The 13,921-nt window shown below is 44.3% G+C and overlaps 1 protein-coding gene across 2 annotated transcripts in view; it reads left to right on the top strand.

Annotated features, from left to right (window-relative positions):
• The first annotated feature begins 38 nt into the window (after window positions 1-38).
• Window positions 39-13,921, top strand: part of LOC306935358 (uncharacterized protein) — a 21,345-nt gene continuing 7,462 nt past the window's right edge. The window contains exons 1-8 of one of the 2 annotated variants that reach the window (XM_079518369.1): window positions 39-220; window positions 8,600-8,681; window positions 9,852-9,931; window positions 10,361-10,593; window positions 12,233-12,386; window positions 12,663-12,882; window positions 13,408-13,515; window positions 13,633-13,840. In XM_079518369.1, the coding sequence (XP_079374495.1) occupies window positions 8,609-8,681; window positions 9,852-9,931; window positions 10,361-10,593; window positions 12,233-12,386; window positions 12,663-12,882; window positions 13,408-13,515; window positions 13,633-13,840 (1,076 nt within the window). In that variant the 5' untranslated portion in view covers window positions 39-220; window positions 8,600-8,608. The remainder of the gene's footprint in view (window positions 221-8,599; window positions 8,682-9,851; window positions 9,932-10,360; window positions 10,594-12,232; window positions 12,387-12,662; window positions 12,883-13,407; window positions 13,516-13,632; window positions 13,841-13,921) is intronic. The other variant, XM_079518370.1, reaches the window with a different exon arrangement.

Raw genomic sequence — 13,921 nt, forward strand, 5'->3', positions numbered from 1 at the left:
TGAACACACACACACACACACACACACACACACACGTGTGTACGCACGCACACACACGCGCGTGCGCGCGAGAGAGGATCAGAGAGAGTGAGAGTGAGTACAAGAGAGGAAGACCAAAGTAAGAAAGAGAGAATAATTTACTGTTTAAAAATAATTTAAGCCCAATTTAAAAAAGAAAACTGACAGCTGCGGAGTCATCTCTCATATTCACCGCCGTGAGGTAAGACCTTACTGTCTTCTTTGTGTTCATGATTTGTCGCATAACACAACATCGGTTTAACCACTCACTGTAAAACCTCTGTTCTTAGCGGATGCGAGTTACAACTATAGGTGCATAATTAATTCAGCATTTGAGCCACGGACCACCTAACCTAAATAAATATTGGCACTTAGGGTTAGCCATCAGTGTGTGCGTCCACTTTCTTGTTTATCTCTCCATGATAGGAAAGATAACAGGCAAACGATTAACAATTATTCCACATTCTCTAATTGTGTCTAACTGTAAATTAAATAATGCAGATGTTTAACAGTAATTTAACTCTAATATGAAACCAAATGGACCCATCAATTTACACTCTCAAGAGTTAAAAAATCTACTGTATAAGGGTCCATTTGCTTTCCAGCTCATTTAGCTGTACTGGGGGACCACCTGGAACCCCCTCAATGACCACTGTGTAACTCAGAGAGTGTAACTCTCTCAGTTAATAAATAAGCATTGAGTATTAGATTGTGGTTTCAGACCGGTATATGCCTACATTAATAGTTGAGTGGCTTTCCACCTTTTTTCATGTCAAGAACCACCAGTCTGATAGGCATTCAGGCCACGGACAAATCCTCAGTGTTAATTTAACTCTGAGAGTGTACAAATTGATCAGTATTAAGGGTCCATTTGGTTCCATTGTGTACACTCAGAGTGACAGACCCACTAGTGGTCCCCAGACCTGACGTTGAGAACCAGCTGTTCTCTAGACAGTCAAGGTCCAGTTCTTATCTTATATCCAACCCTCCTTAAAGAGCTTAAAAAAGCCTCTCTCCCAGACAAGTTTAACATGAGAAGAACATCATGTTTGCAAATGTTCATTCTAAAAACACAAAGACAGTGTGATTAGTCTCACATACGAAAAACTAATTTAGAAGCAATTCATTGTGGAATTTCCACATGTTTAATAATCAGAATATTAACATGCAGGCCTGGTATGTATTGTTTTGAGTCTGCCAGGCTTCCTGTTTATCTGGAAGCCTGCCAAGCAGCTGTTTATCTTTGCATGTACTGCCAATAGCTTCCTGTTTATCTTTGTGTATAACTATAACTATGATCAAGGTTTGATTTGAACAAACAAAATCTTAAAGTGGCATTGTCTTAAAGTGGCACTATAACATTAATGGATACAAGGCCAAGCAAAAAAAAAACATTGGTCTCCGATTGGCTGTCATTTTTGGGCTGAGTAGGTAGGGAATTTATTTTTATTTTTTTTTATTTTTTTCGTGGGAAGGATGGGTAGCAAGGAATTTATTTTTTTTTATTTTATTTTTGTATTTATTTTTTTCCCCCATCGGCAATGATGGATAGGCTTATTTTTTAATAACATCAATATGTGCCTGAGTTACCATCTTTTAAATAATTCTAATTCTAAAGTACACTGTAGGCTACTTACAAAAGAGTGTCAGAAACATTGTATGCCTACAGCATTTGAAAACTTTGAATAGAATGTCCACACACTGGTTGAATACTTTTGAGTTTAAACTTAAGTAATGCTGATGTTTAACAATAATTCAACTCTTGAGAGTGGAAAATGGAACCAAATGGACCCATAAGGGTCCACTTGGTTTCATTTTACACTCAAGAGTTAAAGATCTACTGGTATAGGGGTTCATTTGGTTACCAACTCTCCATTATTTAGCTGGGGACCACCTGGAACCCCCTCAAGGACCACTGGTGGTCCCCGGACCACTGGTTGAGAACCATTGAATGAAAGGAATGATAGACAGTATGTAGAGCTCAGGCTGGGGCTGACAGAAGAAAAACAATGGTCTGGACTCAGTGGACTGGTATTAGCAGAGGGGGTGAGAGAGAACTCCCTCAAGGACCACCTGGGTCACTGGTTCAGAACCACTGACTTAAAGGGTAAGACCACTTTTTTAGAGGTTTGGGTTGTTTTCTTACCTTATTATGGTCAAACTAGTCCAGTCCAGGAGTTATTTCGCTCCATAGTGCAGTTTTACAGAAAATAACGTTATAAAAATACCAGCCCATTGACTTCCATTGTAACGGGGAAACAGCTCTCAAAATCACTCTTTTAGTTCGTAAACAAACACAAACAAAGTTGTTTCAGACAATATAGAGCAACACCAAAACTCATGTGGTTTTATTTTTTCATAAAAATGTTAACTTCCTGTTGATTTGTCCATTTTTATTCAGAAGAAAACCCGGACTGGATCCATGGATCCGGATCCAGATCTTCATATAGTAAAATCAACAGGAAGTTACCATTTTTATGAAGAAATAAAACCACATGAGTTTTGGTGTTGCTCTATATTGTATGAAACAACTTTGTTTGTGTTTGTTTACGTACTAAAATAGTGACTTTGAGAGCTGTTTCCCCGTTACAATGGAAGTCAATGGGCTGGTATTTTTATAACGTTATTTTCTGTAAAACTGCACTATGGAGCGAAATAACTCCTGGACTGGACTAGTTTGACCATAATAAGGTAAGAAAACAACCCAAACCTCTAAAAAAGTGGTCTTACCCTTTAAACAGATCGTTTTTAAGTTTGTAATACACCGTACAGGCGTACACACACACACACACACACACACACACACACACACACACACACACACACACACACTCTCAGACCCCCCCCCCCTCTCACTCTCCCGCACGCACGTCAGTCTGTTGTTAGCGTTAGCAGTCAACATTAGCATGAGTGTAGCTTCAAGCTTTCACAACTAACTGCTATCTTTTTCAAACAAAACTGTCTGAGCTTTTGTTTTTGACCAATGCCCACTTCAAAGATCATCTGATCTTACATGTGGAGCAAATTAATTAATAATGAGCTATTGACAGGTGAAAGACAACTAGCTCAGCGATGAGTACAGACTCAGAAAGTGCTTGGTGCACTGCTGCTGAATGACTGACTGAATGATCAGAGCGGAGTGACTAGTGAGAGAGAGAGAGGGGGAGGCAACGTGCATGGCATGCACTCTTAACTTCACCGTGCGTTGTGTTAATCGCGCGTCAATGAAATTGACGCCGTTAAAAGGAATTTGCGTGTGTTAACTTTGACAGCCTTACAAATGTCAAAAAAATCTTCAAGTAATAAAGCTGAAACATGAACTAGTGTTTTGAAGCAGATAGCTACTGACTATCTGGTTTGACTCGGTCGGATTTTGACTTTCTTTTTTTTTTTTCACCAAATGCCAATACAATAATTTGGGTCGCGCATATTTAATAGAGTCGGTCGGAAACCGGAGACCAATTAATAATTGTGCGTGGCCCAATGTAATTTTATCCAATCTGTATGGTAGAGTAAACACAATATACAATTGGGGTGGTTGGATAAAGGCGCTATACAAATGCTATATAAATGCAACATTTACCATTTATTTACCATCTCCGTGCTCTTCTATTGAGACATTAACATGTCAAAGGTCATGTCTCACCTATAGTCACAGGATCTGACCCGAATGTTGACCTAATGGTCAAGGTTCAATTTATCCCCTGAGCAAGCAGGCAGGCTCTATTAGCCCAACTGGTGAAAATGACGCACGCATGCAGGAACCCCGGTTCAAACCCGGGGTAGATAAGAGGAAAGTTACATAGTGCAGTTTGTATGCTCACTCCCCTTAGAGCTCCCAGGAGACCGACTTATGTAAAACATTTCTTTTTTATATTACTACTTCAGATTTTATCCAAATTTCACGCAAATCGGTACACATGACACACACATCTATAGGCATGTGATCATGACGGATCTTTTCATATTCCATCCTGATTTGCTAAGATTGACATCTAAAGTATGCCCATTTTGAACAAAATGCCTCAAATCGTCAACGCATGGTCAGATCGCGGTGAACCTTTGCACACACATTCACACTACTTTGACATTTCCCTACATCACACCCCAAAGCTGACCAGAACAGAAGCACACTTTGAAATGGGTCACGTGAATCAGCTGTTCGCAGCACTGTACTCTCAACAAACAATAGACAAAGCTAGGTGAAATCTTCTCACCAAAGGGGGAAAGATAATGTGGTGATCGACTAACAGCTGCATCTCTGCAGGAATGATCTAACTCAGTGGTTTTCAACCCTTTTTCACATCAAAGTCCATTATTTTATTCAGCATTTCAGCCACGGACCACCATTTGATGAGATACAGTAGCCTCTCAAAACTATAGTTGGATAAGGAGGGGAAAAAGGTGCACCATCTGCGTAGATGTACTGCGGCGGCGCGACAGCTTAGCTAACAACACTGCAGAGCTCAAGAACCTGATGTTAGATAGGAGAGTGTGGAGGGCAGCGATCCAGGCATCCAGAGTTGGTGTTGGTTATAGACCTCACTCTTGCAGAACTGACTGACTGACGGTCTTCTTTGACTCTCTCCCCGCAGTTTGGTCCCCCCCCCCCCCCCCCACCCCACTCCACCCCATCCCCTTGGTGCCCTGTGCTGCAGTGTGCCTAAAGCCTGTTGGTTGGTTAACCCATTCATGACGGGAACCACTTTTGGTGTTTTAAGCATTATGTTATACTTTAGCTATTGAAAAATCGTGAAAATGTGGTGCAAATCATTGAATATATATTCTTTCAGAGTGATCGTTTTAACTAAAATCTTTGCTTCTAGGGGGTCCCTGGAACAACATATTTTCAGATATATGGTATATGTTTTCTTGTCCCTTTTTACCTCCTTTATGATGATGATTACCTGTTTTTTGGCTATATAGAAGTGTATATTTGTATGTCTCTAAGGTCACATTCTCACCTAATACTTCGGTAGACTCGATGCGAATGGGCGGAGTTGGGATTCTTGCATATTTAATTTGCTATTAATCACCCCCCCCCCCCCCCCTCTCTCTCTCTCTCACTATACACACGCAGCCACGCACTGTTCTTTTGGGCATGGAGGCACAGCGCTGAGCGCACTGATATAACAGACAGCAGCGGAAAATGTTTATCGAGATGAAAAGTCCCTACTTCCCAGTCCCCACACAGTGACAGCACTATGCATGTTTACGGCACGCACAGACAGACAGACAGACAGAATATTCTGTAGGCTATACACTGCAGTGTTTTTATGTGTTTATGTTCCTCATTCGACCACGTCTATCCACGGTAACGGGACATCTTTGCGCTGCGTAAAATATGCCTTCTCCGTCTCCAACTGTGTTCAGCTCCTCATCCGCCACATTGTTTGCTTAATTTCCTTTATTTGCTGCGGATTGCATTCCCACCTGCACCGAATCGAAATCAATTGGAAGCGAAGCGAAACCCCCGTTTTTGGTGGTCGAAGTAGAATGCGGTTCTTTGATGCGCATTAGGATTCGAATGATGCTTCATACCTGCCAAACGAAGCGCAGTTTCTGACAATGTGCAGCATGATTCGTTTTAATCGCAGTAAAGCTTTCTGGTGTGAATGTCACCAAAATGTTATGATGAATTGAACATGATGGACCCTCTTGTAAACAAGCGTAGTGCTTTATTGGTCGTCCACTCACAGTTGACAGTTTTTGTATTGAGTTGTGCTTGAAATTATACTGTAATTCTGTTAATAAATACTTAAGTCAGTCAATCAATCAATCAATCAATCAATCAATCAATCAAAGCCCGTCGGGCAAGTACAGGTCATGTTCTACTTAGCCTCAGGTCATGGCCACTTACTTGCCCCCCCAAAATATCGTTAATTACCGTTTATTTGAACTTGTACAACATATACAACGTGTTTTTTGTTGTTGTTTGTTTTTAAGTGGTGCAACCACTTCATTAAGGAGCTTTGTGTGTCTCTGGCTGCCTGGGTCTGTCCCTGGCTGGCTGGGTCTGAGCACGGAAATAGCGTTTGGTTGGTTTTCACAACCAAGTGTCATTGTCTCTCTCTAGGTCGTCCTCAGACGAGCCCTCCATCGTTGCTTCCAGTCATCCCGGTTCTCCATACATCTGGCCAGCTCGTTGGTGCTTTGCGCTCCTGTGTCGTTCTTGAGTACATCCACATATATTAGTGTGGGACGTCCTCGTGACCGGTGCCCATGTGTTGGTTCCCACAGCACTACTTTGCTGGCTGGCAGCTCTTGGTGTCTTTGGCAGTGTCTTGCTAGTCTCATTCCCCTGGCTACTATTTTCTGGCTCACCCTTGGCATTCCATCATACAGAGTTGTGTTGGTAACGTGTGTTCTTACTGATGTTGAGTGCTGCACGCAGCATTCTGGTGTACAGTACAGTACAGTACAGTACAGTACAGTACAGTACAGTACAGTACAGTACAGTACAGTACAGTACAGTACAGTACAGTACAGGGTGTGTGTGTGTGTGTGTGTGTGTGTGTGTGTGTGTGTGCGTGCGTGCGTGCGTGCGTGCGTGCGTGTGTGTGCGTGTGTGCGTGTGTGCGTGCGTGCGTGCGTGTGCGTGCATGTATGTGTGTGTGTGGTGGGGGGGTGGGGAGAGGGAGAGATAGGGAGAGACGCAGAGCGCTCTGACCACGTTCTAGACAGATGTATCTTGTGTTGTATTTATAGGAAACTGAAGACGATTGCATCCCTATGCAAAATGTGCACTTGCCCGGTCGGGTAACCCAGTAGCAAACTTCACCTGCCCGGCCATTTTATTTACCTGCCCCGGGCAGGTGGGCAGGTGTTAGTGTCAAGCCATGACAGCTCTTGCTTCAATTATTTTTTTTCTCATCATTTCTAATAGTTGTTCTGAAAAAAGAACAGGTCTCTAGCTAGAATGTTCACTTACCACTGCTCCAATGTCTGTGTATTGATGAACCCATGTGACTGCCACTGGGACGTGGGATGTGCATGTGACATTAGTCTCTTACACAATGCATGGTTCTCCATCCTGTTCTACTAGAACTACCGTAGATCATCAGACTGGCTTCTTCTCTCATCCACAGCATCCTCAAAGACTCATCACAACAAGCCATCACAACAACATGTAACCTACATTTATAAATACCGTGCGACTTCCAAGAATAAATCACAGTGGATTGAGACTTGCACGCCGTTGTCTCGACTCTGTGACTCTGTCAGTCTGTTCTCCGATTATATGCATGGTGTAAAAAATAGTACAGCTAGGAAACCTGGAAGAGGCCCCTGTACATTGCCTAACTAAGTGGCAAACATGTTTGTTCCTCATTTTCTGTCAACTCGCGGCGACCCTCTGACCCGTCTTATGAACTGTTAGGAGAATATTAATTCTCCTCTCGCTAATATACAATTAATTCTCTATCATTTTTCATTTCACATGTGTATTGAGATTTCCATATAATGCTGAAGTCTGCTATTCTATTTTTCCATGTGTCCTCCTTACATTCCTACATGTCAAGTACTCAGACCATGCTCTCCTCGGTCTCATAGTTCCTGTTGATGCGAGGAGGTTTACACTGATGAATTAAAGACAAGGTCAGAGGCTCTGAAAGAGAACGGGCATCTGCCGAGCGTATAGTATTCGGCTAGGCAGACTGTACCTTTTTCTCAGACGCTTATCTTATCAGGTCGAAGACTCCCATGCTACAATTCATCAATGGGTCACTGTCTTGTTCCGGCCTAAACTGCACTCCTTGCTGGAAGCAAACCAGTTGTTCTCGTGTAATTAAGAACTTGTCATAATAGGACCACCTCTTTTGCAGATTCTGTGTGTTTATATACCCGAACCAAAGTGCATTTATCCATGTTCATGCGAAGTCTCTGTCCGGAGAAGTCGTGTCTGCATCATTTTGTATACAATCTTAAACTTGGAATAAATATACCACTCAGACCAGGCAATTCTTCAGAGGTCTTTTATTTACCCACCTTGTGTATAAAGTCTTGGTACAACAGAACCTCTGCAAAACTACTCGAAATAGGAGGAGACAGAAGGGGGACAGGCGTCTCTGTTCAGATACTCTCTGGGTTTTTTGGTCTGTCACTTTGGTTGGTTCCGTGGACAGTTCATTAAAACCCTTAATTTGTATTTGTACTTGAACTTGTGCACAGGGACGGCTCCAGAGGGGTGTGGGGGGGGGGGGGGGGGGGGTGGCAAGGGGGGCCTTAGCCCCCTCTGGTGGAGGCTTAGCCCCCCCTCAAAACAAGCCCAATTGACTGACTTCTATGTAAACCAAGATTCATTAGACCCCCATAGCACCCCCAGTCACAATTTTCTGGAGCCGTCGCTGCTCGTGCATGTGAAACTTTCTTTCTTGTCAGTTCTCAGTTCTCATTCCTTAGTGAACTTCCCACCACAATGGCCAACTACTGCTGCTATTGGTCTTGAAATCTCCTTACACACACATCATCCTTCTGACCGAGTGACAGATATTAGAACATTTTCCAGAGAAGAATCACAACAGTTGGTCAACAACCAATCAAATGTAAAGTCCTTCTTTGTCTTTAATTTGTTGATGAACAGGTGGAGACGATGGAGTTCTTCAACCATGCTCAGGCCAGCCGTCTGCTACGGGACAAGTTTGTGGTGGTGTTGGGAGACTCCAGTGAGTACACACTTTAAAGTAGATAGATGTATTTAAAAAGATTTTGACATTTTCTTTTGTCCTTATGCACCGCTTGCGCTCGGGTGGCACCCGAGCGAAACCAAACATAAAATGACTTCTCCACTCATCCCTCTCAAACATTTAGTTTTTAACTACTGTTGTTGAAAAGTTCTAGTCATCATAGCTTAGTTTTTATTTAGTTTTCGTCTGTGAAAAAACTAGGTAGTCGATGTGGCGTATCCAGGAATTACGTTTTGGGCAGGCAAGATGCTGTGTTAATTGTCGTCTCCCTGCGCAATCGTAGCACTAAAGGTTTTCAAAGAGATATACCTGCCAGACGAGTAGGATACAAAGGCTGAAAGGCATTAATTTACATTCCAATGGGTGATTGAGGGGCGCGCTCTACCGCAACGGCCAATCAGCTGTCCATTAATAGTTCTCAGGTCTTGTTTTTGTCCTCTTTTTTTCTCATTTCTGGCCAGGCCAGAAATGGATTTGGACAGGCGGACGCCTGCCCTCGCTTTATTGTAGATACGCCTCTGCGATGAACATTTTTATCAGCTTGCTATGAGCTTGTATTTTCATGATTGACTGGCCTCTAAGCCAATGGGAGACTAGCCCTATACGGCCAAGGGGACACTAAGCCCCACGGCCAATGGGACACTAAGCCCACTCTCCTCTCCCCCACCGCACCATGACAATTAAGAGAGTGCAAACGCGACTACAGAAAGACCCGCAGGGTTCCCCAATAGGCGGCCCGCGGGCCATTTGCGGCCCGCGGAGCGCCCCCTTGCGGCCCGCGGAAGAATTTCAATTTCAATTTCAATTTTCTTTTTTTTTTTGGGGGGGGGGGGGGTCCCAGATATAAATGGCATTAAATGGGGGTCAGTAGCCTATGCATGTCAAACTGGGCATCCTTTTCAAATGGGGTCCTGCCCTGAAAATGAATTTTCAGGGCAAGACCTCGACCTCACGCGTGCGGACTCGGCCCCCAGCCTGGTACCCTAGTCAAAATATGGCCCTCGAGGAAAATTAATTGGGGAACCCTGCACTAAGGTATACAATATCCAAGAGAATGCAATGCAAGCTGATATATAATGACTTGAGTCATTATTTTCTTGTTTTAGTCTACAAACTCAACACTGCACCACTTGTGTTTGTGTTGCTCAGTCCAGAGGTCAGTGTACAAGGACATTGTTCTCCTGCTGCAGAAAGACGAGTTCCTGAGCCTAAAGCAACTGAAGACCAAGGTAACTGACACCCGAACATACATGTACGTTTATTGTCTCTGTCTGAGGTTAGAGCAACTGAAGACCAAGGTAACTGACACCCGAACGTACATGTACGTTTATTGTCTCTGTCTGAGGTTAGAGCAACTGAAGACCAAGGTAACTGACACCCGAACATACATGTACGTTTATTGTCTCTGTCTGAGGTTAGAGCAACTGAAGACCAAGGTAACTGACACCCGAACGTACATGTACGTTTATTGTCTCTGTCTGAGGTTAGAGCAACTGAAGAGCAAGGTAAATGACAGCGGTCCAGATTTTCTCCCCCCCTCCCTCTCTCTCGCTTCCGCCCTCTCTCCCCACCCCTCTGTCTCCCCACCTCTCTCTCTCCCTCCACATATAACATATGTGTATCTTTCGACCGCCATTCGCATTGCGTTGTGTTTTCAGGGCGAGCTGAGCTTCGAGCAGGACAGCCTGGTGGCGGGAGGCAATCTGGACCTCATGCACAACGGTACGGGGTACCACGAGGAGCGACAGTACCGGACGCAGCGGCACCATGTCCGCTTCTACTTCCTGACGCGCATCTACTCGCCCTACGTGAAGTGGATCCTCAATGCGTTCCACCACGGCCTCAAACCCGACGTGGTCATCGTCAACTCCTGCGTCTGGGACATCTCCAGGTCAGTGTGCAGGGTTGATATAGAGCGTCGCAGTCCCGCCCCCTACCAGGGACCAGGAAATGATTCCCCGTTCATTTTCCTCATAGACATTTCAAAAAGTATTTATTGAAAGACCTTTTAAGCCTCGTACAAAGCCAACTCGAGTTGTGACAAATCATGACAACAAACACAATTTTTCGGGCCGAACAAATAATTAGAAAGAAGAAGAAAACGGCAGGTTTTACACTTATTTTGTTGTTTTTCTTCTTTGTAAATATTGTTCAGCCCAAAATGTTGTGTTTGTTGTCATGATTTGTCACAACTCGAGTTGGCTTTTTCCGTGGCGTAATCGTCTTTAAATAAATACTTTTTGAAATGTCTATGGGAAAAATGAATGAGGAATTCACTTCTGGTCCTAGCGTCGTCATGAAAGGGGGCGGGACTGCGACGCTCTATATCCTTGCGTATAGCCCAGTGGTTCAAGGTCAAGGACCCACATTTTAAAATATGTGCCAAGGACCCCCATAAGAGTCTGATGAGGGCATCTGTTCGTTCCTCAGTGTTTGGCAGTGGAGGTCGTTTGTGGCTTCTCTTCACGTGTTGATGGAGGAAGGTCTTTTTCAGTTCCTTAAAAATGAATTCAAAATAAATAATAATAAATAATAAATATTTTATAGCTGCAAGCAGCGATAACAGGGGACAAGCAATAAGATAAAACTATATGCAGTATGCATAATAAGCCATAGAAACATAGAACACTGAAGTTGAGAGAAAGAAGACCATAAAATTAATGAGCATTTTAAAAAGCTGACCCTAACCTCAGTAAAACTATACCTAAACCTAACCTTAGAAGAGAAGGTGGGGTCCTGAGAGGATTCCCACCCTGAAGAATAGACTTTCAACAACACAAAACATTCTTTGTTTCTGTGAGTGAGTAGCAAAGCAGTTTTGGTTGGGAGCCCACGCACGGCAGTGGAATTCTCTTTCCAACTCTCTACAACCCTATGTGTGTGTGTCGTCGATCGACAATTGATTCACAGTAGATAGAGAGGCAAAAACGGCTTGGTCTAATCAAAGTGGTTTATTGAAAATACGTGCACGAGAGAAGAAAGAATTGCCATACAAAGCAATTGATGAACAGTACAAGTGTAAAGTGATCATGGGGTTTTATTCTAGGCTATTAGCTGAAACCATCACGTCTTCACCTCCTCTTTATACAGAGGAGATTGCACAACCGCCGCCCCAGACACGGAGACGTTCCGATGTCTGGGCCAGTTCTTCTTCACAATAACAGATCAATCTGAACATTAGGAACTGCCAGGAGAACTTGCAACATGGCCTTTGCAACGTGGCCAGGAAAGTTTGTTGCGCCCTGGCCCAGCTAAACGATTACACATGCACACATGAGGAGAAATACAGAGATCATAACAACACATCAGTGGTGTACAAGTACCCAGAACACAGAACCAAAGTATATTGATACTTTGATTGGGTTACAATAGCCCACATGTCAATTGAATCTACAACCCTTATATATATTGTACATTCTATATTGTTAATTCCATAACGTGTGTGTGTGTGTGTGTGTGTGTGTGTGTGTGTGTGTGTGTGTGTGTGTGTGCGTGTGTGTGTGTGTGTGCGTGCGTGCGTGCGTATTCAGGTATAATAACGCTAACTGGCTGCAGGAATACATAGAGAATCTGGACCTGTTCTTTGGGGGTCTAAGAACGGTGCTGCCACAGCAGAGCCTGGTGATGTGGACTCTCACCATGCCTGTCAGCCAGACCATCAAGGCTGGCTTCCTGCTTCCTCAGGTATACAACAGTACATACATATGTGTTACAACTACTAAGTAGCAATGTGTTAGACCTGGAAAAGTACAAAAGTATTGGCATCAAAATATAGCCTAGTTTTTACTTTTGGTACTTTAAGTACACTTTGATGCCAATACTTTTGTACTTTCACTCAAGCACACGTTGAATTCCGGACTTTTACTTGGAACGGAGCATTTCTACATTGCAGTATCATTGATACTTTTTACTTAAGTAAAAACATGTGCGTACTACATTTTTTCCACCACCGCTGCTCAGATGGCGTACCGGCCTCTGGAGTTGGACGTGTGGACGGCCAACCGGTTCAGCTGGGATAGGGCTATGTTTTACAATGTGGACGTGCTGGACCTGTACTCGCGCTTCACCCACCGGCTGTGGCAGCGCATGGGAGATGGCGTGCACTGGGACCACCAGGCCCACCGCACCATCACCACGCTCATCCTGGAGCGAGCCGCAGAGGCCTGGGGAGGCGCTGAAGGTAAGTAAGTAAGCCTTGCCGAGCCATGAGGCCCATAGGGCTGCAGGAGCCTATCCTGTTTCTGTAGCGTGAGGCAGCTTGTTGTACAAGTACACCCCCTGGACATGACGTTAGTATGTCGCAGGGACTTACCCTAAATCCAACCCTTGATGCTGAGTGCCAAGCAGGGAGGCACTGGGTCCCATATTTGAGTCTTTGTATATGACGCGGCCGGGGATCGAATCCCGACCTCCCAGTCTCAGGGTGGACACTCTAACCACAAGGCCACCGAGCTGGAGGTGAGCAGAGATTTTTATTGTATTTCTTTTTTTTTGAATCCCACGATTTTGCAACCCATTTTTTCACCCAGTGTCAATTGGCGCTAAACTTGGTCTGCCAACCTGGGGAGAGCAACGGACTGACCTCATGCTTCCTTCTATGCATGAGGTGTCCAAGCCGCTTCTTTTCATCTGACAGAGACAGAAAGAGATGATGATGATGATGATAGTGATGATGATTCTGATGATGATGTCTGTCTATCCTCAGATGACTTTTCGTCAGATGACTTTTGTTCAGACGACTTTCCTCTCCATGGGTGTGGCTTCCATGGCAACGCAGACCACGGTGGATTCTTCTCCATCCGCTCAGCAGAAGGTATAAACAACAGAGTCTTCCCCGTTATATCCTCCATCACTGTCTAGTTTATAGTTGCGACGACTCACTAGCCAAGAACACACACAGACTAAACATGATGACACTGTTCCCACCCAGCAGAACTCGCATCTCCTCCAGTGGACTCCCCCCCTTCCCTTCCCTCCTTGAGGGGTACGGCTGGGACGGACGGCATGGGAGGAGGGACGGCCGACTCCTTGGGGGGTACGGCTGGGACGGACGGCATGGGAGGAGGGACGGCCGACAGCTTAAAACCCGTCTCCACCTCCAGTCGCGTCATCAACGGCGAATGCACCGCCACCAAAAAGTACACTATGCATTTTCCTTTTGCCTTTTTGGCCAAAATGAGCTGACCTGGGCCACATTGCATTGCACACTATCTTTTGTA

Source organism: Electrona antarctica (genome assembly GCF_951216825.1).
Source record: "Electrona antarctica genome assembly, chromosome: 13".
Classification (NCBI taxonomy): domain Eukaryota; kingdom Metazoa; phylum Chordata; class Actinopteri; order Myctophiformes; family Myctophidae; genus Electrona; species Electrona antarctica.